The 25,650-nt window shown below is 46.6% G+C and overlaps 1 protein-coding gene across 1 annotated transcript in view; it reads right to left on the bottom strand.

Annotated features, from left to right (window-relative positions):
• The window catches only part of GIPC3 (GIPC PDZ domain containing family member 3), a 303,143-nt gene that overhangs the window by 173,446 nt on the left and 104,047 nt on the right, over positions 1 to 25,650 (bottom strand). Inside the window, exon 3 of the mRNA XM_063931102.1 lies at positions 21,640 to 21,820. Coding sequence (XP_063787172.1) covers positions 21,640 to 21,820 — 181 coding nt within the window. The remainder of the gene's footprint in view (positions 1 to 21,639; positions 21,821 to 25,650) is intronic.

Raw genomic sequence — 25,650 nt, 5'->3', positions numbered from 1 at the left:
AAGCTATCAAACCCTGGAAAGAGATAAAATTGTGAGAGCTAAAGTACTTGCTATTCAACTTCTACCTTACATTTTACAGGCTGTGTTTGAAAAATGACATCAGCTGATTGGTTGGTACTTTATCTCTCACAATGTTTCACTCTCCATGCTTTGATAAATACGCCCCTAAGTTGCTTAAGTTTTATTAATGGTTTGGAAGTCTAAACTAGTCCCTACCCTAAACTGTCACTCAATAAAGACCCCACAAGCCCTGTCCTATCCATTGTTAACTGTTTGTTAAGTTAAAAGAAACGGAGAAAGATTTGACTCACAGTGTCTCTGCTTCTTAGATAGATTCTGAAATGTATGTTTTTACATCTGGATCCACTTGAAACACCTGTTGTTTTGAGAGAACTATTCTCGACTTCAAAGTTGGGCATAATAGAGCCATATGTGAATATTCTTCACATGAATTCCTGTAACATTCTGTGTCAACTTGTATCTTGTGTCTGGATGAAGTTAGTACATACACACTGTAGGTGCATATCTACAACATACATACATTTGTAAGTATTTTTCTGTTGTGTTAGATAAGATGCACTTAAGTTACCTGAGCACTTATATTTGTCTCTGGAATATTCTTCTTGCTTTACCTTATTGTTGTGATTATTAACTATGGGGGTCATTCCGAGTTGTTCGCTCGTTGCCGTTTTTCGCAACAGAGCAATTAGGTAGAAAATGCGCATGCGCATGGTACGCAGCGCGCATGCGCTTAGTTATTTGACACAAAACTTAGTAGATTTACACAGGCTCGAGCGACATTTTTCAACGCTCGAGTGATCGTAGTGTGATTGACAGGAAGTGGGTGTTTCTGGGCGGCAACATGGCGTTTTCAGGGAGTGTGCTAAAAACGCAGGCGTGTCAGGTAAAAACGCAGGAGTGGCTGTAGAAACGGGGAAGTGGCTGGCCGAATGCAGGGCGTGTTTGTGACGTCAAACCAGGAACTAAATGGACCGAGCTGATCGCAATCTGTGAGTAGGTCTGGTGCTACTCAGAAACTGCAAAGAATTATTTAGTAGCAGTTTTGCTAATCTTTCGTTCGCTATTCTGCTAAGCTAAGATACACTCCCAGAGGGCGGCAGCCTAGCGTTTGCAATGCTGCTAAAAGCAGCTAGCGAGCGAACAACTCAGAATGACCACCTATGAGAGCACAGAAATAAAGGGAAGTTTATCTTTCAAGTGTTTGCACTGTCAGCTTCTAATTACATTTCTCTGTGTGCCAAACCTCAAGCCACACATCACTCCTATTGCAAATCCAGCTTACACAACCTCCAAGAAGAATTAAGTCTGTACTCGCTTCAAAAGGAAGTTCTATGGTTCTGCAAAGAAACAAAACAATAAGCAAGCCCTCATGTCCACCTACTTAATTTACTCATTTTTTGCATTGTGTTAGACCTAGGAACATAAATGCTTCTATCAGTTATGGCCAGATTTGATGCTCCAACCACCCAGAAAGATTTTGTACCCACAAAACAACAAGCTTTATGTTCATTACCAAGGGCAAGAGTACAAAACAGGAGCAATAGCGCCAGAAAACGCAGAGGGCCAAATGTAATGGGATGCGGTTTAGTTGCTAAAATATGGGGGAAGGATGTAGGGGTCCCCTGTATTTTCGAAACCAGCACTAGGCTCCACTAGTCAAAGAGATAATGCCACAGCCAGGGGACACATTTATACCCTGCAGCAGTGGCATTAACCACCACCACCACCACCACCACACACACACACACACACACACACACACACAAAACTAGTCAGCCTGGCCAAGTCTCCCTGTGGGAGTGGGGTCCTTCCAATAAAGGGATCCCCCCCCGCTCAAGGAACCCAAGGACCAGGGATGAAGGCTGGGACTGTCCCCAGCATTCCTAGTGGTGACACTCTAGTGGGTGACCTCAATTAACCTTGCGGTCTGCGGTAGACCGCAGGTTCCCACCCATAGACTTTAATGGGGATTTTTTTTAACCATTATAGTCTATGGGCTCCACTTAAGTGACAGGCCAGGAGCGCACAGTAAACAGGAGAGCGCTATAACGTGGCACTCCCTGATAGGTTGGCAGGTCTCCAAGTGACCGAAGTCACAAGGAGGCCCAGCATTCGGGAAAAGGGGATCCATGTGTAAACCAATCTACACTGGAAATAGGTGAGTGTGTGTGTGTGTGTGTGTGTGTGTGTGTGTGTGTGTGTGTGTGTGTGTGTGTGTGTGTGTATATATATATATATAGATATATATAGAGAGAGAGAGACAAGGTTTCCACGTGGTGGAGGGTGCACTCTCACTAAATATAAAGTCCAAAGTCCCGTATCTTCACAACAAAAGTTTTTATTGTAGCCTCATGGATATCGACGGTTTCCGGGTCTCGGCACACGGAGCGCGATGTAATCGCGCCGTATGTTGTCTGGTGACCATGAGCAGCTATATGTGTTGTGGGGGTGTCTTCTTTAGTTCACTGAGCCCCTAGAGAGCCGTTTGTGTAAATTTAGTGAGTCTGTATGATGATTCAGGCGATTAATGAGTTGACCCCCCTGACCCTAGACACTTCCGGGTCATGCGGTATTTAAACCCCTGTCATCAATGAGGTTTGTGTATGCAGCCCTGGCTTGTGTGGTGTTTCTCTTGCATCTGTGAGTAACTCCTGAGTTTGTTTTACTGATTTAATTTCTACTGGTTGAGTCATTTATAGTTTATTGACCTGGATTCATTATTGTTTACAGTTATGGATGTTACCTAGGTGCTGCCCCACGTGCATACCTTGGACACACAGGTATCTATTGGACATTGATCATGATCCCAGATACACATGTTCATGTTTAGTTTTATATCTTTAAAGCTTGGATGTTTCTGTGTTTACAGCATCTATATGTTTGTTTAATTGAGACTCTGCGGCCATGGATTGTTTGTGGGAGATTGTTTAGTCCAGGTGCTACTCCATGTGCACCTTTTTCAGACATACAGGTGATTATTTGTCACTAATTAAGATATATGACCTTGTCCTAATAAATAATGTATGTTTACTACAGATATGTTTTATGATTACAGCAGCTGTCTGTTTTGATCATTGAGACTATGCAGATTTTCTCTTATAAACAGCGCCTTATTGATTAGACACAGCACTATTGGAATGTGCTGACAGAAGGTGAGGATATGTGAGTTGTGCAATCATCTTTGGGAACAGTGGTGCCCACATTGGTGTTATAATACATCTTCTTGATTATTCACCCCCGCCCACCTGCTCTGATACATTGGTTTCTTTTCTTCAATGAATCGCTTAAATAGTATTTGTTTGTAATAATCAGTGTCACTACTATTGTTACATTTTGGGACCTGGGAGGCTCAGTCATGTTTTGTTCTATTTTTTCCAGATATATTTTTAACCATTGTGAATCACTGTATCAAAATTGGATTTGATGATTTATGCATGGCCTTTCTTGAAAAAGATCCTGGTTTAGGATCGAAACGTCGATATCCATGAGGCTACAATAAAAACTTTTGTTGTGAAGATACGTTTGGACTTTATATTTAGTGAGAGTGCACCCTCCACCACGTGGAAACCTTGTCTGTTGGGAGCACCCATCACTGGAACCTTGATGAGAGTGCAGAACTGTCTCGTTTATATATATATATATATATATATATTTTTTTTTTTTTATTATTATTATTTTTTTTCTCTATGTATTTTTTTACAGGTACCCTATGGATTTCTACATGGACGTGAATGGCTACGTGGGATGAAGGCAAGTATATGTAAGTGTGTGTGTAAGTGTGCATGTATGTTTAATTAAAATTATACTATCAGGGTGTGTGTGTCTTGTCTTTATGAAAATATTTATTTTACAGATGGAACTACAGGTACCAGCGGGCCCTTTAATGCCCCACATGCTGCTACTTGTGGTTCTCCAAGTACTAGCATGCAGGAGAGGCTTGCTTGGACCTTTAATACCACAGGAAAAAGACATTATTTAATTTTTATTTTTGCACTTGGGCTATCAGTCTGGCATTCACCACCCAGGAATGCCGGGGACAGCCCTGGGCTTAATCCTTGGTCTTTCAGTGCCCCAGGGAATCATGACCAGGACTGACTAGTTGGAGGGCAATCTCACGGCCGCAGGGACCTGTATAAATGTGTCCCCCGGCTGTGGCATTATCTTCTTGACTAGTGGAGCCTGCTGCTGGTTTCAAAAATACCCCAGCGTCCTTTTTCCCCTGTAATTTTGGAACCAGGACCAGTCCAAGAGTCCGTTCCTGGCTGTTAAAATACAGCAGTTGATGCAGTCTGGTGGGGGATCCGATGACGTGATTTGCGCAGAATCACATCATCGTGGCCTCGCACCCTCACTCACAATGCCAGTAATCCTGGCATTGTGTAGCTGGGGCGGGGTTGCAATGAATTGATTCTGCTGCCATGCCCTGCCCCCATTCAGCATCACTGTACCATGCCACACCCCCGCTACACCCCCTCATGCCGCAGCCGCACTACCCACTTTGCCGTCATGGCTGCTTCCTCCCGGAGGGGGCAGCTAGAATATCAGCATTTATGCAATAATTGTCATACAGAAAAATGAGCTATATGTAAATATGTGATGAATTAAATAAATAAATAAATATATAGTGGCACCTGAAAAAGAAATAATGATTAAAAATGTTTACACTCCTTACGGAAATGGTTTGTGAATGTGGATCCGTAGCTGTGGTTTCAACATAAAAAAAAATCTAACTGACCCTATCCTACCTTAGGTGTACGGGCCATGGATTTCACTGTTTGCTCCCAGAGAGTATAAGATTAGCTCTGTCCCAGCCGGACAATACAGGATGATCTCACTTGGGAACGATGTTCATTTATTTATCAACAGTTTCTTATATAGAGCAGCATATTCCGGTGTTGTGTTGTAGGTAACAGCGGCTGGTGAGGATGTTAGCATGCCACGTCCAGGCCGGACAGCGACGGATGATGTCACTCGGAAGCAGTATGCAATAAAGCAGTGGTTCCGAAACTTTTTGAATCACGGCACCCTAGAGTAACAGAATTTTTTCACAGACCCCCTAGGCCAAAAGTTGCTTATTGAGAAACAACCTGTAGAAAAATATAAAATTAAGTAAATTGTGTTTATATGTCATCCTTAGGTTTCATTGTGTGGTGAGGGACAAGATTTGCTTCTGTTTGTCCACATATTATATGACTGACAGCCACCAGCACTGGTTTTGCAGATTACGTTGACCATAAATAATTAGAATTGGTCCTGGACCACCAACCTGAGGCACCCCTGAAGTGTCCTGAGGTTCTCTCAGGGTGCCAGGGCACACCGTTTGTGAACCACTGCAATAAAGTGTTGTTTCTGTGTAGGGAGTGACTATGACCAATATGATGCACAGAGGCATGTATTCAGACTCCCTGCTGGCCTCCTCCTCTCTGGCCAGCAGGGAGCTGTTCACAAATTACCGGGAAAATGGCAGCAGCACCAGGTTCACTGTGACCTCTGCATCTCTGCTGTGCCAGCCAACGTGGAACATGGAAAATTTAAGTATAATGATGGGTGCAGGGTGCGGTGTTGGCCCCCTGGTCCCATGGCCCACACACCCTGCACCCATTATAGATACTCCATTGATGATGCGGTCACACCACATGATTACACATGCCCTGATTTCAAGTTCTGATTGCCTGCACTGCCATATAGTCTGCCATCACGGAATGACTTAATGCAGTGTGAGTAAGAACGAAGCAATGTGTGAGTAAGAACGAAGCAGTGAGTGTATTACACTGTTTATAGTGAAATTAGTCACATCAAATCTAGCCATACTGTACATTAATAGTCACAGTATTTCAATGAAATCTTTCACAAGGTAAGGGCACCACCTAGTGGCTTTGATTAATACGTTTTATAGCACTGCACAAAAAAATTACTAGAAAGTTATTTGAACTTGTTAAAAACTTGCTGATAATAAAATACTATTCACTAAAATATACAACAAACATTGGTGGTCATTCCGAGTTGATCGCTAGCTAAAAATGTTCGCTGCGCAGCGATGAAGCAAAAAACCGGCACTTCTGCGCATGCGTATGCGGCGCAATGCACACGCGTGACATACTTTCACAACGGCCGATGTAGTTTTACACAAGGTCTAGCGAAGCTTTTCGGTCGCACTGCTGGCCACAGAGTGATTGACATGAAGTGGGTGTTTCTGGGTGTCAAATGAACGTTTTCAGGGAGTGTTTGAAAAAACACAGGCGTGCCAAGAAAAACGCAGGCGTGGTTGGGAGAACGCAGGGCGTGTTTGTGACGTCAAATCCGGAACTGAACAGTCTGAAGTGATCGCAAGCGCTGAGTAGGTCTGGAGCTACTCTGAAACTGCACAATTTTTTTTTGTAGCCGCTCTGCGATCCTTTCGTTCGCACTTCTGCTAAGCTAAAATACACTCCCAGTGGGAGGCGGCATAGTGTTTGCACGGCTGCTAAAAACTGCGAGTGAGCGAACAACTCGGAATGACCACCATTATGTAATTTATAAACAGGCTTACCATACTATCCATTTAAACTGCAACACTAATGGATAACACAGGTTCTGTGGCTGGCTGACCACAAGCCTACATTTCACCTGGTTTTAATCATCCACAGAACCTGTGTAATCCATGAGCGTCCTGGTTTAAAGTGATGGTGTGGTAAGCCTATGTATAAAACCTTCACTTCCATCAACAGCTTCAAAATATATGTTGAGAAGCAGTTGCTACATATATTATCATTTTTATGATCAACTAGGTGTAATGGGTATTCATTTTTTCACTTTGCTTAACTGTCATTAAGCAAAACATATGGAATTACCTAAATACTTGAAAGCATTAGCAATTAGAAAATCAGAAAAACTCAGGCCATGTCTACCTCATTGAGTTTCCACATGATTTTCCAGGACCCTGCCCTTTAATGGTGGTTCATACCACTTTTGGGTGCTGAAAAGTGTGACTGTTGGCAGGTACAGTGCTCCTCATGTGTTCATGTTTGTTAGTTCAGATGTGTGTATGAGACGTATGCTCTGCGCACAGTGACTATTCCAAAGGTCTTCAGATTCTTCAACATGTCATCTTTTACAATAACTGGTAAATGTACCCTGCTCCCAAAATTATTATAATTTATTTTTTATTATTATATTTATAATTATTATCACAATTTATTTATAAGGCGCCACAAGTGTTTCGCAGCACCGTACATACAATACACATTAGAACAATACAGGGTATACAAAACTTAACTTCTCAGTAAACGAAAACAGAGCACAAGTAACAATTAGCTCCACAGTTCTCAGGGGGTAATTCAGACCTGATCGCTCGCTAGGGGTTTTTTGCACTGCTGCCAACAGATAGTCGTCGTCCATAGGGGAGAGTATTTTTGCTTTGCAGGTGTGCGATCGCATGTGCAGCCGAGCGGTACAAAATAGGATTTTAATTACTTACCGGTAAAATCTTTTCTCGTAGTCTGTAGAGGATACTGGGGTCCATTTAGTACCATGGGGTATAGACGGGTCCACTAGGAGCCATGGGCACTTTAAGAATTTGATAGTGTGGGCTGGCTCCTCCCTCTATGCCCCTCCCACCAGACTCAGGCTAGAAACTGTGCCCGAGGAGACGGACATACCTCGAAAGAAGGACAGATAAGGATAGTGGTGAGATTCTGAACCAGCACACACAACAAGAGGAAAGCCAAGCTAACCAAACTTGAAACAGGAACAGCAACGGCTGAACCAACAACATTACTTATCCAAGTAACAGTGCAAGAAGAACGAAGCACTGTGCAGGTGCTCAGTATCCTCTAAAGGCTACAAGAAAAGGATTTACCAGTAGGTAATTAAAATCCTATTTTCTCTTATGTTCTAGAGGATACTGGGGTCCATTAAGTACCATGGGGATGTACCAAAGCTCCTAAACCAGGTGGGAGAGTGCTGAGGTTCCTGCAGAACTGATTGACCAAACTGAAGGTCCTCAGAGGCCAAAGTATCGAACTTGTAGAACTTAGCAAACGTGTTCGAACCTGACCAAGTAGTTGCTCGGCAGAGCTGCAAAGCCGAGACACCCCGGGCAGCCGCCCAGGAAGAACCCACCGACCTAGTAGAGTGGGCCTGTACAGATTTTGGACATGGCAAACTTGCCGTGGAATAAGCATGCTGGATAGTAAGTCTGATCTAGCATGCAATTGTCTGCTTTGAAGCAGGACACCCAATCTTATTGGGATCATAAAGAACAAACAGCGAGTCCGTCTTTCTGTGAGGAGCTGTTCTTCTCACATACACCTTCAAAGCCCTCACGACATCCAAAAACTTTGAAGTAGCAGAGGTGTCGGTGACAACCGGAACCACAATAGGTTGGTTGATGTGAAACGCAGACACCACCTTAGGAAGAAATTGATTACGAGTTCTAAGTTCAGCCCTGTCCTCATGGAAAATGAAATAGGGACTTTTGTGAAACAAAGCCCCCAGCTCCGACACACGTCTTGCTGAAGCCAAGGCCAACAGTGTGACGGTCTTCCACATAAGATATTTTACGTCCACCACCTGTAATGGCTCAAACCAGTCCGATTGGAGGAACTGCAGCACCACATCGAGATCCCAAGGTGTTGTGGGAGGCACAAAGGCAGGTTGGATGCGCAGAACACTTTTCAAGAACGTCTAGACCTCAGGGAGAGAAGCAGAGCCGGCCTTAGGCATAGGCAAGCTAGGCAAAATGCCTAGGGCATTTGGTATGCTTAGGGGCACCAGCAGATTCTGCTGATTAAAATGATATGCGTCATGCCTATATTCTGTGTGTGACTGCAGCTGTATCTGCATACAAAATGCTATGTTGCAGTGTATTCCTGGAAATCACTGTATTGTAGCATTTCATATGCAGATACAGCCGCAGTCGCACACAGAATACAGGCATGCTGCATATCATTTTAATCAGCAGAAGCTGCTTGTGCATCCTAACCACATAGTAATGCAAATAATATGATGCATTTTCATATACAAAAGGCGTCAAACGTTAGCAGAGCTGCCAGCTGACTCATTCCAGAAGAGGACAGATCTACACAGGATTGGTTGTAACTATAATTTTTATTTGACAGGTATCCCGTGGATTCTACTGGACAAGGGGACCGAGAGGCTCCGTGGGACAATATGTAAGTATGTGAGTGTATAAGTGTGCATGTATGTAAGATAAAGCTTTACTGTCATGGTGTGTCTGTTGTGTTTTTTGGGGGGTATTTTTTTGTTGTTGTAGAACTACAGGTACCAGCGGGTTCGTTATTTCCCCGCATGCTGTACTTGTGGTTCTCCAAGTACCAGCTTGTGGGGGAGGCTTGCTGGGACTAGTAGTTTTTCAACAAAAAACAATGGCCCTCATTCCGAGTTGATCGGTCGCAAGGCGAATTTAGCAGAGTTACACACGCTAAGCCGCCGCCTACTGGGAGTGAATCTTAGCTTCTTAAAATTGCGACCGATGTATTCGCAATATTGCGATTACTAACTACTTAGCAGTTTCAGAGTAGCTCCAGACTTACTCTGCCTGTGCGATCAGTTCAGTGCTTGTCGTTCCTGGTTGACGTCACAAACACACCCAGCGTTCGCCCAGGCACTCCCACCGTTTCCCCGGCCACTCCTGCTTTTTTTCCGGAAACGGTAGCGTTTTCAGCCACACGCCCCTGAAACGCAGTGTTTCCGCCCAGTAACACCCATTTCCTGTCAATCACATTACGATCGCCGGAGCGAAGAAAAAGCCGTGAGTAAAAATACTTTCTTCATAGTAAAGTTACTTGGCGCAGTCGCAGTGCGAACATTGCGCATGCGTACTAAGCGGATTTTCACTGCGATGCGATGAAAAAGAACGAGCGAACAACTCGGAATGAGGGCCAATGGCCCTCATTCCGAGTTGTTCACTTGCAAGCTGCTTTTAGCAGCATTGCACACGCTAAGCCGCCGCCTACTGGGAGTGTATCTTAGCTTAGCAGAATTGCAAACAAAAGATTTGCAATATTGCGAAAAGATTTCTCTGTGCAGTTTCTGAGTAGCTCGAGACTTACTCTTCCAGTGCGATCAGTTCAGTGCTTGTCGTTCCTGGTTTGACGTCACAAACACACCCAGCGTTCGCCCAGACACTCCCCCGTTTCTTCAGCCACTCCCGTGTTTTTCCCAGAAACTGCAGCGTTTTTTCACACACTCCCATAAAACGGTCAGTTTCCGGCCAGAAACACCCACTTCCTGTCAATCACACTCCGATCACCAGAACGAAGAAAAATCCTTGTAATGCCGTGAGTGAAATACCAAACTTCTTAGCAAATTTACTTGGCGTAGTCGCAGTGCGAACATTGCACATGCGCAATTAGCGGAAAATCGCTGCGATGCGAAGAAAATTACCGAGCGAACAACTCGGAATGAGAGCCAATATTCTTATTTTTACACAAAGGCTATCAGCCCGGTACCCACCGCCCAGGGGTGCTGGGGACAGCCTAGGGCTTCATCCCTGGCACTTGGGTGGCTGTAGGAGAGGGACTCCTTGATTTAAGGGGTCCCCACTCCTCCAGGGTACCCCGGCCAGGGGTGACTAGTTGGGGGGGGGGTAATGTCATGGCCACAGGGACCAATATAAAAGTGTCCCACGGCTGTGGCATTATCTCTCTGGCTAGTGGAGCCCGGTGCTGGTTTTAAAAATACGGGGGACCCCTACATCTTTTGTCCCCCATATTTTTGGAACCAGGACCAGACGCAGAGCCCGGTGCTGGTTGTATAAATATGGGGGGACCCTATGCAATTTTTCCCCTGTATTTTTACAACCAGGGACGGCTCAAAGAGCCCGAGGCTGGTTATGCTTAGGAGGGGGGACCCCACACAATTTTTTTTTAAGATTTTTAACCTAAACAGACCCTTTCTAACAGATAACCATGCACGGATCTCACTGTTCCATGCATGACTATCCAAACACGCCAGGAAAAAGCAGTCTATTTTTTTGCTGCTTTTTTTTATGATTAGCAAAAAAAATACAACCGCAATTGAACATGCAGGGACAAACACCAAAATACAAATGAATAGTAAATTCCCGTGTTGTATGAACAAACAGCCGCATTTGACCGATGGTCTATTCATTTGTATTTCTGCCCTCTGCCGTGAAAACCTTTACGAATAGCCCCAACACTGCTGATATTTGTGCTTAGTAAATTCCCGAGATGACACTTAGACGGAAAAAAAAACTCGGACAAAGGGGTATATTTACTAAGGTCCCGATTTTGACCGAGATGCCGTTTTTTCTTCAAAGTGTCATCTCGGTCATTTACTAAGCAAAAATCACGGCAGTGATGAGGGCATTCGTAATATTTTGGAAGTCCTTGAAAAAAATCACGAATCAATACACCATCGGTCAAATACGCCTGCAATTTGGTAGAAATCGGGAATTTACTAAAAAGTGCAAAACACAAACACTGCCGACAATAGCCAAACACTGCCGTGATAAAATACAAATCGTGAAAAAGTGCTAAAAAAAAACAGACCTGCTTTTTTATCCCGTGTTTGGATAGGCATGCACGGATCCATGAGATCCGTGCATGTTTTTCAGTGGGAAGGGGGGGTAAATGTTATAAATTTTCAAAAAAAAATTGCGTGGGGTCCCCCCTCCTAAGGCAAACCAGCCTCGGGCTCTTTGAGCCGATCCTGGTTGCAGAAATATGGGGAAAAAATGGACAGGGGTTCCCCCATATTTAAGCAACCAGCATCGGGCTCTGCGCCTGGTCCTGGTTCCAAAAATACGGGGGACAAAAAGAGTAGGGGTCCCCCGTATTTTTGAAACCAGCACCGGGCTCCACTAGCTGGACAGATAATGCCACAGCCGGGGGTCACTTTTATACAGTGCCTTGCGGCCGTGGCATCAAATATCCAACTAGTCACCCCTGGCCGGGGTACCCTGGGGGAGTGGGAACCCCTTCAATCAAGGGGTCCCCCCCCCAGCCACCCAAGGGCCAGGGGTGAAGCCCGAGGCTGTCCCCCCCATCCAATGGGCTGCGGATGGGGGGCTGATAGCCTTTGTTTGAAGTAATGAATATTGTTTTTAGTAGCAGTACTACAAGTCCCAGCAAGCCTCCCCCACAAGCTGGTACTTGGAGAACCACAAGTACCAGCATGCGGCGGAAAAACTGGGCCGCTGGTACCAGTAGAACTACAACTAAAAAAATACCCCAAAAAAGACAAAACACACACACCTTGAAAGTAAAGTTTTAATACATCCATCCACACAAACATATACACATACTTACCTTATGTTCACACGCAGGTCGGTCCTCTTCTCCAGTAGAATCCATGGTGTACCTGTAGAAAAAATTATACTCACCAAATCCTGTGTAGATGGCTCCTCGGATAATCCAGTTGTAATCCACGTACTTGAAAAAAATAAAAAAAACGCAGACCCGACCTCGCACTGAAAGGGGCCCCATGTTTTCACATGGGACCCCTTTCCCCGAATGCCAGAAACCCACTTTGACTTCTGTCTAAGTGGGTTTCTTCAGCCAATCAGGGAGCGCCACGTTGTAGCACCCTCCTGATCGGCTGTGTGCTCCTGTACTGACTGACAGGCGGCACACGGCAGTGTTACAATGTAGCGCCTATGCGCTCCATTGTAACCAATGGTGGGAACTTTCTGCTCAGCGGTTGACCGAAAGTGACCTCACCGCTGACCTGAAAGTTCCCACCATTGGTTACAATGGAGCGCATAGGCGCTACATTGTAACACTGCCGTGTGCCGCCTGTCAGTCAGTACAGGAGCACACAGCCGATCAGGAGGGTGCTACAACGTGGCGCTCCCTGATTGGCTGAAGAAACCCACTTAGACAGAAGTCAAAGTGGGTTTCTGGCATTCGGGGAAAGGGGGCCCATGTGAAAACATGGGGCCCCTTTCAGTGCGAGGTCGGGTCTGCGTTTTTTTATTTTTTTCAAGTACGTGGATTACAACTGGATTATCCGAGGAGCCATCTACACAGGATTTGGTGAGTATAATTTTTTCAACAGGTACACCATGGATTCTACTGGAGAAGAGGACCGACCTGCGTGTGAACATAAGGTAAGTATGTGTATATGTTTGTGTGGATGGATGTATTAAAACTTTACTTTCAAGGTGTGTGTGTTTTGTCTTTTTTGGGGTATTTTTTTAGTTGTAGTTCTACTGGTACCAGCGGCCCAGTTTTTCCGCCGCATGCTGGTACTTGTGGTGCTCCAAGTACCAGCTTGCGGGGGAGGCTTGCTGGGACTTGTAGTACTGCTACTAAAAACAATATTCATTACTTCAAACAAAGGCTATCAGCCCCCCATCCGCAGCCCATTGGATGGGGGGGACAGCCTCGGGCTTCACCCCTGGCCCTTGGGTGGCTGGGGGGGGGGACCCCTTGATTGAAGGGGTTCCCACTCCCCCAGGGTACCCCGGCCAGGGGTGACTAGTTGGATATTTGATGCCACGGCCGCAAGGCACTGTATAAAAGTGACCCCCGGCTGTGGCATTATCTGTCCAGCTAGTGGAGCCCGGTGCTGGTTTCAAAAATACGGGGGACCCCTACTCTTTTTGTCCCCCGTATTTTTGGAACCAGGACCAGGCGCAGAGCCCGATGCTGGTTGCTTAAATATGGGGGAACCCCTGTCCATTTTTTCCCCATATTTCTGCAACCAGGATCGGCTCAAAGAGCCCGAGGCTGGTTTGCCTTAGGAGGGGGGACCCCACGCAATTTTTTTTTAACATTTAAACTATTTTTTTTTTTAACAAGGTGCACAATGAAGCCCAGCACGGATCTCTCAGATCCGGCCGAGGTTCATTGTATTAAAGTCGGCAGTGTTTTACAATTCACTCACGTAAAACACTGCCAAAAAAAACGAATGACATCGACATCGGAAAACCCGAAAATGCAGAATACAGCAGCTTAGTAAATTAGTCGTAATCAATTCAAAAAATTGCATATTTACACTTTCGATGTCATTCGTGATTGAACTTTGACCTCAAACGGGAAAACACGAATCTTAGTAAATTTACCCCAAAATCGGGACTTTAATAAATAAACCCCATAGTCGGAATAACCTTGTTAGGAATCCCACTCCTGGCTAGAATCAGCTGTTCAACTTCCATGCTGTCAAACGTAGCCACGGTAAGTCCTGATAGACGAACGGGCCCTGTTGCAGAAGATCCTCGCGAAGAGGAAGAGGCCAGGGATCTTCGAGGAGCATCTCCAGAAGGTCTGCGTACCAGGCCCTTCTTGGCCAGTCCAGAGCAATTAAAATTGCTTGAACTTTTTCCCTTTTTATTCTCTTTAGAATTCTTGGGATCAGAGGAAGTGGAGGAAACATGTACACCATCTACTAGACCCATGGAGTCGTCAGGGCATCTACCGCCACCGCCCGTGGGTCGCTCAACCTGGAACAATACCGCATGAGCTTCTTGTTGAGATGAGAGGCCATCATGTTGATCTGTGGATATCCCCATCGACTTGTCAAGCACCTGAATACTTCCGGGTGAAGGCCCCACACCCCGGGTGCAGGTCGTGTCTGCTGAGGAAGTCTGCTTCCCAGTTGTCTACTCCCAGAATGAAGACCGCTGACAATGCCACAGCGTTTCTCTCTGCCCAGAGGAGAATTCTTGACACCTCTGACATTGCTGCTCTGCTTTTCATTACGCCCTGTCGGTTTATGTATGTTACTGCCGTCACACTGTCCAACTGGACCTGAATGGCCTGATCTTGAAAAAGATGTCAGGCCTTCAAAAGGGCTTGTATATGGCCCTGAGTTCCAGAATGTTGATTGGAAGGACGACTTTCTCACTGGACTATCTTCCTTGAAACTGCACCCCCTGAGTGACTGCTCCCCAACCTCTGAGGCTTGCGTCTGTGGTTAACAGAATACAATTCTGAATTCCGAACCTCCGACCTTCGACGAGGTGAGAAGTTTGTAGCCACCACAGAACAGAGATCCTGCCTTTTGGCGATAGACGGATTCTCTGATGCATGTGAAGATGCGATCCGGACCATTTGTCCATCAGATCGAGCTGGAAGTGTCTTGCGTGAAACCTTCCATATTGAAGAGCCTCGTAAGAGGCCACCATTTTTCCCAGTAGGCGAATGCACAGATGCACCGATATCCGGGTTGGTTTCAGGACATCTCGAACCATCGACTGGATCACTAATGCCTTTCCAACGGAAGGAACAACTTCTGCGACTCCGTATCCAGTATCATTCCCAGGAATGGAAGCTTCCATGTTAGCTCTAGGTGAGATTTTGGAAGGTTCAGAATCCACCTGTGATCCTGGAGAAGTTTGGTTGAGTGAGCAATGCTGTCCAGCTAACTTGCCCTGGACGTTGCCTTTATCAGGAGATCGTCCAGGTACGGAATTATGTTCACTCCCTGTTTGCGGAGTAGAAACATCATCTCTGCCATCACCTTGTTGAACACCCTCAGTGCCGTGGAGAGACCAAATGGCAGGGCCTGGAACTGGTAGTGACAGTCCTGCAGTGCAAACCGTAGGTAAGCCTGATGAGGCGGCCAGATCAGAATGTTAAGGTACGAATCCTTGATCTCCAGAGACACTAGGAAGTACACTCGTAAGTATGGGTTCAACGACTTGAGGTCCAAAATTGGTCTTACCGAACCGTCCGGTTTCGGTACTACAAACAAGTTGGAATAGTACCCCTTGTTTAGCTGATGAGGTGGAACTGGAACAATGACATGAGTCTGTACCAGTTTTTGGATGGCATGTTGTAACATTATACTTGCCTCTTGTGAGACTGGAAAGCCTGATTTGAAGAATCTGTGAGGTGGGAGCTCTTGGAACTCCAGTCTGTAGCCCTGGGAAATTAGATTTATGACCCAGGGATCCTGGCACGAATTTGACCAGATTTGACGGAAGAATTGTAGGCAAGCTCCCACTTGACAGCCTTCCAGGCATTGCAGTCCACCGTCATGCTGAAGTCTTTGAGGAAGCAGAGCCTAAGCTCTGTTCCTGGGCACCTGCTGTTGCGGGTTTGCGTGGTTTACCTCTTGCGCCACCAGAGGACGTAGAAGCACTTCTGGATTTGCCCTTGAACTTGTCCGTCCGAAAGGACTGTAACTTAGAAGCTGAATAAGTCTACTTGGTTGGGGGGGCTGCGGAAGGAAGATACGTAGACTTACCCGCAGTAGCTGTGGAGAGCCATTTGTCTAATTAATCTCCGAACAAGGCCTCTCCTGTGAATGGGAGGCCGTCCACGCCTTTCCTGGAATCCGCGTCAGCAGTCCATTGGCGTAGCCACAAGACTCTGCGTGCCGACACTGCTATAGCGGTGGTGTGTGCATTAAGCATGCCTATTTCCTTTATCGCTTCCACCACAAAGTTCGCAGAGTCCTGTATATGCTGCAGGAGTAAGACAACTCCCCCCCATCTAATCTAACCCCTCAATTAGGTTACCTGACCATTTTGCAATGGCTTTAGTGATCCACACACATGCAATAGTAAGTCTTTGGGCCCCCCCAGCAGCTGTGTACAATGATTTGAGTGTAGTCTCAATTTTACGATCAGCCATGTCTTTCAGGGAGGCTGCACCAGGAACAGGCAATACAATTTTACATGACAGCCTAGAGACTGATGCGTCCACTATAAGTGGATTTTTCTATTTTTTCCTATCCTCCAGAGGAAAAGGAAAAGATGAGAGCAACCTTTTAGGGATCTGAAACTTCAGGATTAACCCATGGTTCTTCAAACAGGGTAATCAATTCCTTTGACACAGGAAAAGTTACGGAGGACTTATTTTTTTACATTAAAATAAGATTCCTCACACTCCTCTGACTCCTTATCAGGAATATGCAGAACATCTCTGATAGCCTCTATAAGAGCCTCTATTCCCTGTGACAGAGCTGCATCCCTCACTCTGAGTTCACTTCCCCCTCCTCCATGTCTGACCTGTCAGCGTCAGATTCAGACTGCAGGATAAGGGCCAGACATCGCTTTTGCGGACAAATGGGAGGGGATTGAGACGCTGTCTTGGGGACTGGGTCTCTGTTCATAAACTCATCCACAGTCTGTTTTAAGTATTGCGTCTCTTTCTCATTGCGGGACAATTTTGTAGAAAGAGTTGAGATCATTCCCTTAAGAGAATTAACTCATTCCGGTTCATCCCTGCTGGTATGTGAACCCTGAGTACCCAGTAGTGAGCCCCCTGGTGAAGAGGAACACTCTGCGGTACAAGACACACACTTTTTGCCTGACATAGGCCCTCATTCCGAGTTGTTCGCTCGCAAGCTGCTTTTAGCAGCATTGCACACGCTAAGCGCCGCCTACTGGGAGTGAATCTTAGCTTCTTAAAATTGCGAACGAAAGATTCTCAAAATTGCGACCACACACCTCTTAGCAGTTTCTGAGTAGCTCCAGACTTACTCGGCATCTGCGATCAGTTCAGTGCTTGTCGTTCCTGGTTTGATGTCATAAACACACCCAGCGTTCGCCCAGACACTCCTCCGTTTCTCCTGCCACTCCCGCGTTTTCCCCAGAAACTGTAGCGTTTTTTCGCACACACCCATAAAACGGCCAGTTTCCGCCCAGAAACACCCACTTCCTGTCAATCACATTACGATCAGCAGAACGAAGAAAAACCCGTGAGTAAAAATCCTAACTGCATAGCAAATTTACTTGGCGCAGTTGCAGTGCGAACATTGCGCATGCGCACTAAGCGGAAAATCGCTGCGATGCGAAGAAATTTACCGAGCGAACAACTCGGAATGACCCCCATAATGTAATGTGACAGCACACACACACAGAGGAAAGGTTAAGCACAATTAACCCACAAAGAGCCCTTCAGGAAGACACAGTTGTTTGGAGCCAGCCCCCACCGTACCCTTATCGCTAATGCCAAGCTTAGCCAGGTCGCAGACTAAGTACCCTGATAGGGGACTTAGTACACTAGTAATTGCTTCCCCCCGCTATGACCCCCTGGTACCGCTGAGGTAATGTGGAGTCACACTGGAGGAGCTGCACATCCCTGTCCTGTCAGCGTCTGTGACCACTGCAGAGGGAAAATGGCGCTGGTGAGCTGCTGGATCCTCTTATAGTGAAACCCCGCCCCTTCAGTGGCGTGTGGTCTTCACGCTTTTTTTATACTGGCTGAGGAATCTGGTGCTTAAAATGGAGAAAACCGGTTTAAGGCTGTTGTGCCAGTATGGGTACTGTGTACAGTGTATGGGGACGCAGCTGTGTACTGTGTCTGGAGACGCATTCCACCCTGTTTAGAAGCCATGCGTCTCCGTACCCTCATGCCGCCATAATGGCCGGTGCCCCGCTGGCCGGCGGGAGTGCTGCGGGACTGTACGCTCGCCGTGATAGGCTTGCGAATAGGTTCCTCAGGAGCTCAGTGTCCTGTCAGCGGGGAACGGGACCATTAACCCTTCAAGAGGTTGCCCCCCCCCCCAAGTCCCACGAAGCAGGCAGGATGGTGCCATCTAGCCCTGCCTGAAAATAACAAACATATAAAATAAATGCAGAAAACTCTTCAGGAGCTTCCTTCAGCGTGACCGGCTCCTCCGGGCACATTTTCTAAACTGAGTCTGGTGGGAGGGTCATAGAGGGAGGAGCCAGCCCACACTATCAAATTCTTAAAGTGCCCATGGCTCCTAGTGGACCCGTCTATACCCCATGGTACTAAATGGACCCCAGTATCCTCTAGGACTTAAGAGAAAAAGAGTTTGTGCAGTTTCTGAGTACTCAGCTGCTGTGATCACTTCAGCCTGTCTGGGCCAGGAATTGAAGTCAGGAGCCATCCCTGCAAACGCCTGCGTTTTTCCTACCACTCCCTAAAAATGATCAGTTGCCACCCACAAATGCCTTCTTCCTGTCAATCTATTTGCGAAAGGCCATACGAATGGATTCTTCGCACAAACCCAACGCTGAGCGTGATCAGCGTTGTACCTGTGCCACGCACCCGCGCATGGTGGTGCTTATGCATACACAGTTCTGATCTGATTGCAGCGCTGCAAAAAACGTTAGCGAGCAATCAGGTCTGAATTACCCCCTCAGTACACAATACTGCTGAGATGTAAGGAAGGATATTAACTATTAATTAGCTGCCTTCAAACAGTTTTCTTTTTTTGGTTTTGGCTTAAAAAACTATTTACATAAACTATTTCAGCACAGGCAATTTCAATAAAAAAAATCAAGCACGATTATCAGAATGAGAACATCTGTTCTACGTGGAAGATTTCATAGAACAGCATATGTTTCTGGTCCCACTTATATTTTACTATAAACAGACATAGACATAGGTGTAAATTTCTGGAAAAGAGATTTTGGAGGCATATTACATTTGACAAAACCGAATTTACCTTCAAAGTAAGTAGCAGAAGCACCCATTAAGGGGTTAGCAGAGATTATCATGGCATGTTCTGAATAATTTAATGGCACGATAAGCATTGCCCCAATACAAAGCACTGTTAATTATACCCTTTTCAGACTTACTTTAAAATCCTGGGTTTTTGCGCGTAAACGTGCACTATAACTAACTGGGTTTTCTGTATGTCTGTTTTCTGTATGTCTGAAAGGCACCAACCTTGGGAAAACGTTCCTGGGCCGGTGCCCCTGCTATAGACTAGGGTTTTTCCTGGGACATTCATACCATTTAGACAACCTGGGTTAAGTGTGAATGGTGAGACACAGACTTTTTCTCCTAGGTTGCACGTAGAAGCCTCTAATAGGTTGTTCGGGGCTGCATGGAGGGACGGGGCTGCCAGGTGGGGGCCGGGACTGCCTGCTTACACCCCGGGCTGTGTGCCGTCGTAGGTACATGTGCGCGTGTGTGTGACATGAGAACAGACTGGCAGCCCTGGCTTGTAGAATGCCAGGGCAGACCAGGCTTATGTCTGAAAGGGGATGACTCTGGAATTTTCAGAGGAGATAAACCCAGGTCTGAATAGGGAAATTCCCAGGTCGTATATCTGAAAGTGATATTACTGTGCTACTACTGTGAAGGAAATCCAGCAAGTTTAATACACTGTTAGCATCTTTGGTCAAAGTTTTCCACCTACGGGCCAGAGGTGGAACTACCATTGATGCAGCAGTTGCATTGGCCACTACTGCCCAGGCCAACAATGTGTTATCCCCTGCCAACGCCCCCAAGACCATTAAGAGCAATGAGGGTAATTCAGATCTGATCGTAGATGTGCTAAATTTAGCACATCCACGATCATTTACTCTGACATACAGGGGGAAGCTCAGCACAGGGCTAGTCCGCCCCACATGTCAGGTCTACCCCCCCCTCCTACCCCCGGTGAGATGCAAAAGCAGTGCATGGCGGCGATGCTTTTGCACCTGGTGTGTGATGTCACACAGCCGCCGTGGCCCACCCCCCACCCCCCCAGCGATCCAAACACGCCTGCGCTGTCCAGACCACGCCCTGCCAGTGGCGTTCTAACGCCGTTGGCACACCACCTCACGCCCCGCGATTGCAGCCCAGAGATGCTTTTAACATCACACTGGGCTCTCGGGGTGCGCGTGTGCACTCCAAAAAATAAATTCAGACTGCGATCGCTGACTCTGCAGCGATCCAGTCTGAATTAGCCCCAATGTTGGATGAATGGCCAAGTGCAGACAATAGAGTGGTCCCCACTGCCTCAGGTACCTGCCCCTTAACTTAGGTAGGCAGGGCTAATCTTTTATGTGTCAGACTGATAGAGTAGTCCTGCCACCTACATCTACTATAATGACAGCTATACATTTTTTCCGATTCACTGCTGTCTGTGAATTAAAGGCAGCTCCCAACCGGTGTAACTTGTGCTGTCAGAGTCTGCATGACCAAGTGCCAATCTGATGAAAGAACAAGGGGCGGGGCCCCTGTTAAAGACAAAGCAGAGACCACTGTGTTCCTGGCCCAATGGTACATACCCACTGTTCTCCATACCACACAGGACTTGTGCTTGTAGTCCTGTCACCAACTATCTCTCCCTGTCACCCACTGTCTCCCACTGCATTCCGCTGTCACCCTCTCCCTCCCCTTGCTTTCCATTGTCATCCTTTGGTTCGCTATGTCAACTTCTGAGTCCCCCTGCCTTACACTGTCACCCACTGCCTCTCCCTGTCACCAACTGCCATGTGGCAAATTGTGAACTTGGGTTGGGTTGGGGTGGGGGTCCCAAATTATACTTTTACACCTAGACTTACATCTTACAAGCTCCACCACTGCTATGGGCATAGAACATTAACACACATAGTAGGGGATGCAGTCAATTTGCCGGTGGTCAGGATACCAATGTCGGAATCCCGTGGCGAGCGCAGCGAGCCAGCAAGGGGACTCTTTGCGCTTGCCCCGCTGCTGGCATTCTGACGGTCGGGGGCAGTTGTTGGTATACTGAAAGCTGGCACCAGACTAACACACCTTCAGTATAACCTATCATTAAACACATTAAACAGCAGATGCAGTTTCACTCTTCTTTCTATGGATCCTTATTAAAAATCCACTTGTAAATATTGGTGTTTTAAGCTCTTCCTAAAGATACAAAAATGTAACTAAAATACTCCAATTAAAGGTGCTGTTTTCTGTTCTACAACAATACTATTTACAAAACAAATGCTGATTATATGCTACTAAACACTTACCATATTTTTAACCTACTCACCAAACGCTCGCTTTGGTTCGACCAGACGAAGTGTGAATGTCTCAGTTTTCGGAAGCTCCCTCAGCATCTTTGCTACTTCATAGTGTCTGCATCCGACAATTGTCTGATCGTTTATGGCTTCAATATTGTCCCCAACATTGACAGACTGCAGTCGGTCGGTGATGCTGCCCTCCTTAATTCTCTAAATAGAGCAATAGTTAGGAGGTCATAAAGAAGTATTTCTATCCTACTGTACATAAAAATAAAAAAAACAATCATTGGCATGATAGATATCTAAATCTAGGATTTGGCTTTGTTCAAAAGTTATAGTTATAGCAAAGCAATAGTGCAGACTCCCACGTATAGGAAAAGGATTTAATAAAAAGTGCACTCACAAACACAGAAGTGATAAACGCATATATGCATTTCGAACCCCTCTGGGTTCTTCCTCAGAAGCTTCTGAGGAAGAACCCAGAGGAGTTCGAAATGCATTAAGCAGTGTGGCTATTTGTAAACCTGGTTGATGGAGGCACGGTACTGGGACTTATCTTGAGGAAACCCTGGGAGTATCCGGACTCTGTGGGACCCTAGAAATTTAACAATCCGATGAGTATATGTTTACCCCCACCACCAGTGATTTTATATGCATTTATCACTTCTGTGTTTGTGAGTGCACTTTTTATTAAATCCTTTTCCTATAAGTGGGAGTCTGCACTATTGCTTTGCTTTATTCCTTTCAGCAAAGCCCAGGAAGATACCAAAAGAAATCATCTGAAATTTCTTTCAAGCAGAGACCCATTACATGGTTTCATTTGTATTATCCATTGTGAGTGTGGTGTTAAAATAAAAATCATATTTTATTGAATTGGATGTCTGCACTATTGTGTATATTCATAGGCGTGCGCAGCACATTTTATTAGGGGGTGCACCATCGGAGGGGTGTGCCTAACACCATCTATTGAAGGTCAACGCAATATAAAATATCCACACTTGTACCAATCCTAATAAAGCAGATACATTGTAAGATGTATCTGGTGTGCACCAAACAAACACCCCTGATGGCACTCACTGCAATTACACTGCTCCTCCTCAGCCTGGTCTGGCTCCCCCTCTCTTTCCCCTGCAAGCTGCAGCAGCTTACTTACAAGTCAGTCACTCACTGACAGTCGCAGACTAGTACTGCTGCTGCTGGAAAAATGAGTGATGTGTCAATGCTGCTGCCAGCCGCCTGCCAGTATTGAATTTGTCTTCCTAAGAGGAACGCTGGCTGCATGCTGCTCCTCATCAGTGGCTGGCGTTGGCATAGCATAGAAGGAGAGAGGTGGGCATGTGGCGGGTGGGCGTGCGAGCAGCATGACGTAATCACATCACATCATGCTGTTTTTGTACATTGAGGTGGAGCCGGGAGTTTGAAAGCCAGTGGCAGTGGCACCATTGATTAACCCAGGCGTCCAGCCAGTAATGCAGTCCTGATAGGGTGCAGCGCAGAGGGGACAGTAATCAGCCTGCTCGGCGATCGCTGCATCAGGCATGTGAGATCGGGGTGCTGGACATTAGGGGGTGCCTGTGCGCACCAGGCACCCCCCCTGCGCACACCTATGTGTATATTATCTCTTTCAGTTTAAATATCTCACTATTTGGTGGTTTCTGAGGAGCTCCTCCTTCCCCCAAAGAAACTGAAGGGAAGTAATGTTTATTATCTATTTGTATATGTATACATACAAACAGTATTTGCGCAATTATACATCTATCTTCTTGTTGCATTCTTTTTGGAAAAATAGTGAATTTTTTTCCCAGGTGTGTGTGCTGCAATTGTTTACTGTTTAGCTAGCTCAGAAAACACAGTATTTCTTGGTTAAATTTGAACCACTGGAATGGACTTATACGGCAGTACCCCTGGGCTTACACGACAGCACCACTGGACTGGATTTATACGGCATTACCCCTGGACTTATACAGCTGCACCACTGGACTGGACTTATACGGCAGAACCCCTGCACTTATACGGCTGCACCACTGGAATGGACTTATACGGTAGTACCCCTGGACTTATATGGCTGCACTGCTGGAATGGACCTATACGGCAGTACCCCTGGACTTATACAGCAGTATTCCTGGACTTATACAGCTGCACCACTGGACTGGACTTATATGGCAGTACCCCTGGACTTATACGGAAGTACCCCCGGATTTATATGGCTGCACCACTGGACTGGACTTATACAGCAGTACCCCTGGACTTATATGACAGTACCCCAGGACATATATGGCTGCACCACTGGACTGGACTTATACGGCAGTACCCCTGGACTTATACGGCTGCACCACTGGACTGGACTTATACGGCAGCACCCCTGGACTTATACGGCTGTACCACTGGACTGGACTTATATGGCAGTACCCCATGACTTATTCAGCTGCACCACTGGACTGGACTTATACTGCAGTACCCCTGGACTTATACGGCAGAACCCCTGCACTTATACGGCTGCACCACTGGAATGGACTTATACGGCAGTACCCATGGACTTATATGGCTGCACCACTGGACTGGACTTATACGGCAGTACCCCTGGACTTATATGGCTGCACCACTGGAATGGACTTATACGGCAGTACCCCTGGACTTATACGACAGCACCACTGGACTGGATTTATACGGCATTACCCCTGGACTTATAAAGCTGCACCACTGGACTGGACTTATACAGCAGAACCCCTGCACATACGGCTGCACCCCATGACTTATATGGCTGCACCACTGGACTAGACTTATATGGCAGTACTCCTGGACTTATATGGCTGCACCACTGGACTGGCCTTATACGCCAGTACCCCTGGACTTATACGGTTGCACCATTGGACTTATATGGCTGCACCTCTGGACTGGACTTATATGGCAGTACTCCTGGACTTATACGGCTGCATCACTGGACTGGACTTATAAGGCAGTACTCTTGGACTTATCCGGCAGTACCCCTGGACTTATACGGCTGCACCACTGGACTTATATGGCTGCACCACTGGACTGGACTTATACAGCTGTACCCCTGGACTTATATGGCTGCATCACTGGGCTGGACGTATACGGCAGTACTCCTGGACTTATCCGGCAGTATTTCTGGACTTATACGGCTGCACCACTGGACTGGACTTATACGGCAGTACCCCCGGATTTATACTGCTGCACCACTGGAGTGGACTTATACAGCAGTACCCCTGGACTTGTACGGCAGTACCCCAGGACTTATATGGATGGACCACAGGACTGGACTTATACGGCAGTACCCCTGGACTTATACAGCTGCACCACTGGACCTATACGGCTGCACCGCTGGACTGGACTTATATGGCAGTACCCCTGGACTTATACGGCAGCACCACTGGACTGGACTTATACGGCAGTACCCCTGGACTTATGCAGCTGCATCACTGGACTGGACTTATCCAGCAGTACCCCATGACTTATACAGCAGTACCCCTGGACTTATACGGCAGCACCCCTGGACTTATACGGCAGCACCCCTGGACTTATACGGTAGCACCCCTGGACTTATATGGCAGCACCACTGGACTGGACTTATACGGCAGTACCTCTGCTTTATATGGCTGCACCACTGGACTGGAATTATACGGCAGCACCCCTGGATTTATACAGCTGCACCACTGGACTGGACTTATACGGCTGCACCGCTGGACTAGACTTATACGGCAGTACCCCTGGACTTATACGGCTGTATCACTGGACTGGACTCACACGGCAGTATTCCTGGACTTATCTGGCAGTATTCCTGGACTGATACGGCTACACCACTGGACTGGACTAATATGGCAGTACCCCCGGATTTGTATGGCTGCACCACTGGACTGGACTTATATAGCAGTACCCCTGGACTTATACGGCAGTACCACTGGACTGGACATATATGGCAGCACCCCTGGACTTATACGGCAGTACCCCTGGACTTATACGGCTGCACCACTGGACTGGACTTATACAGCAGCACCACTGGACTTATCTCAGCACAGGAC

The sequence above is a fragment of the Pseudophryne corroboree genome, chromosome 1 (genome assembly GCF_028390025.1).
Source record: "Pseudophryne corroboree isolate aPseCor3 chromosome 1, aPseCor3.hap2, whole genome shotgun sequence".
NCBI classification, from domain to species: domain Eukaryota; kingdom Metazoa; phylum Chordata; class Amphibia; order Anura; family Myobatrachidae; genus Pseudophryne; species Pseudophryne corroboree.
The sequence above is the reverse complement of the archived record's forward strand: the minus strand, read 5'-3'. Positions and strand labels throughout refer to the sequence as shown.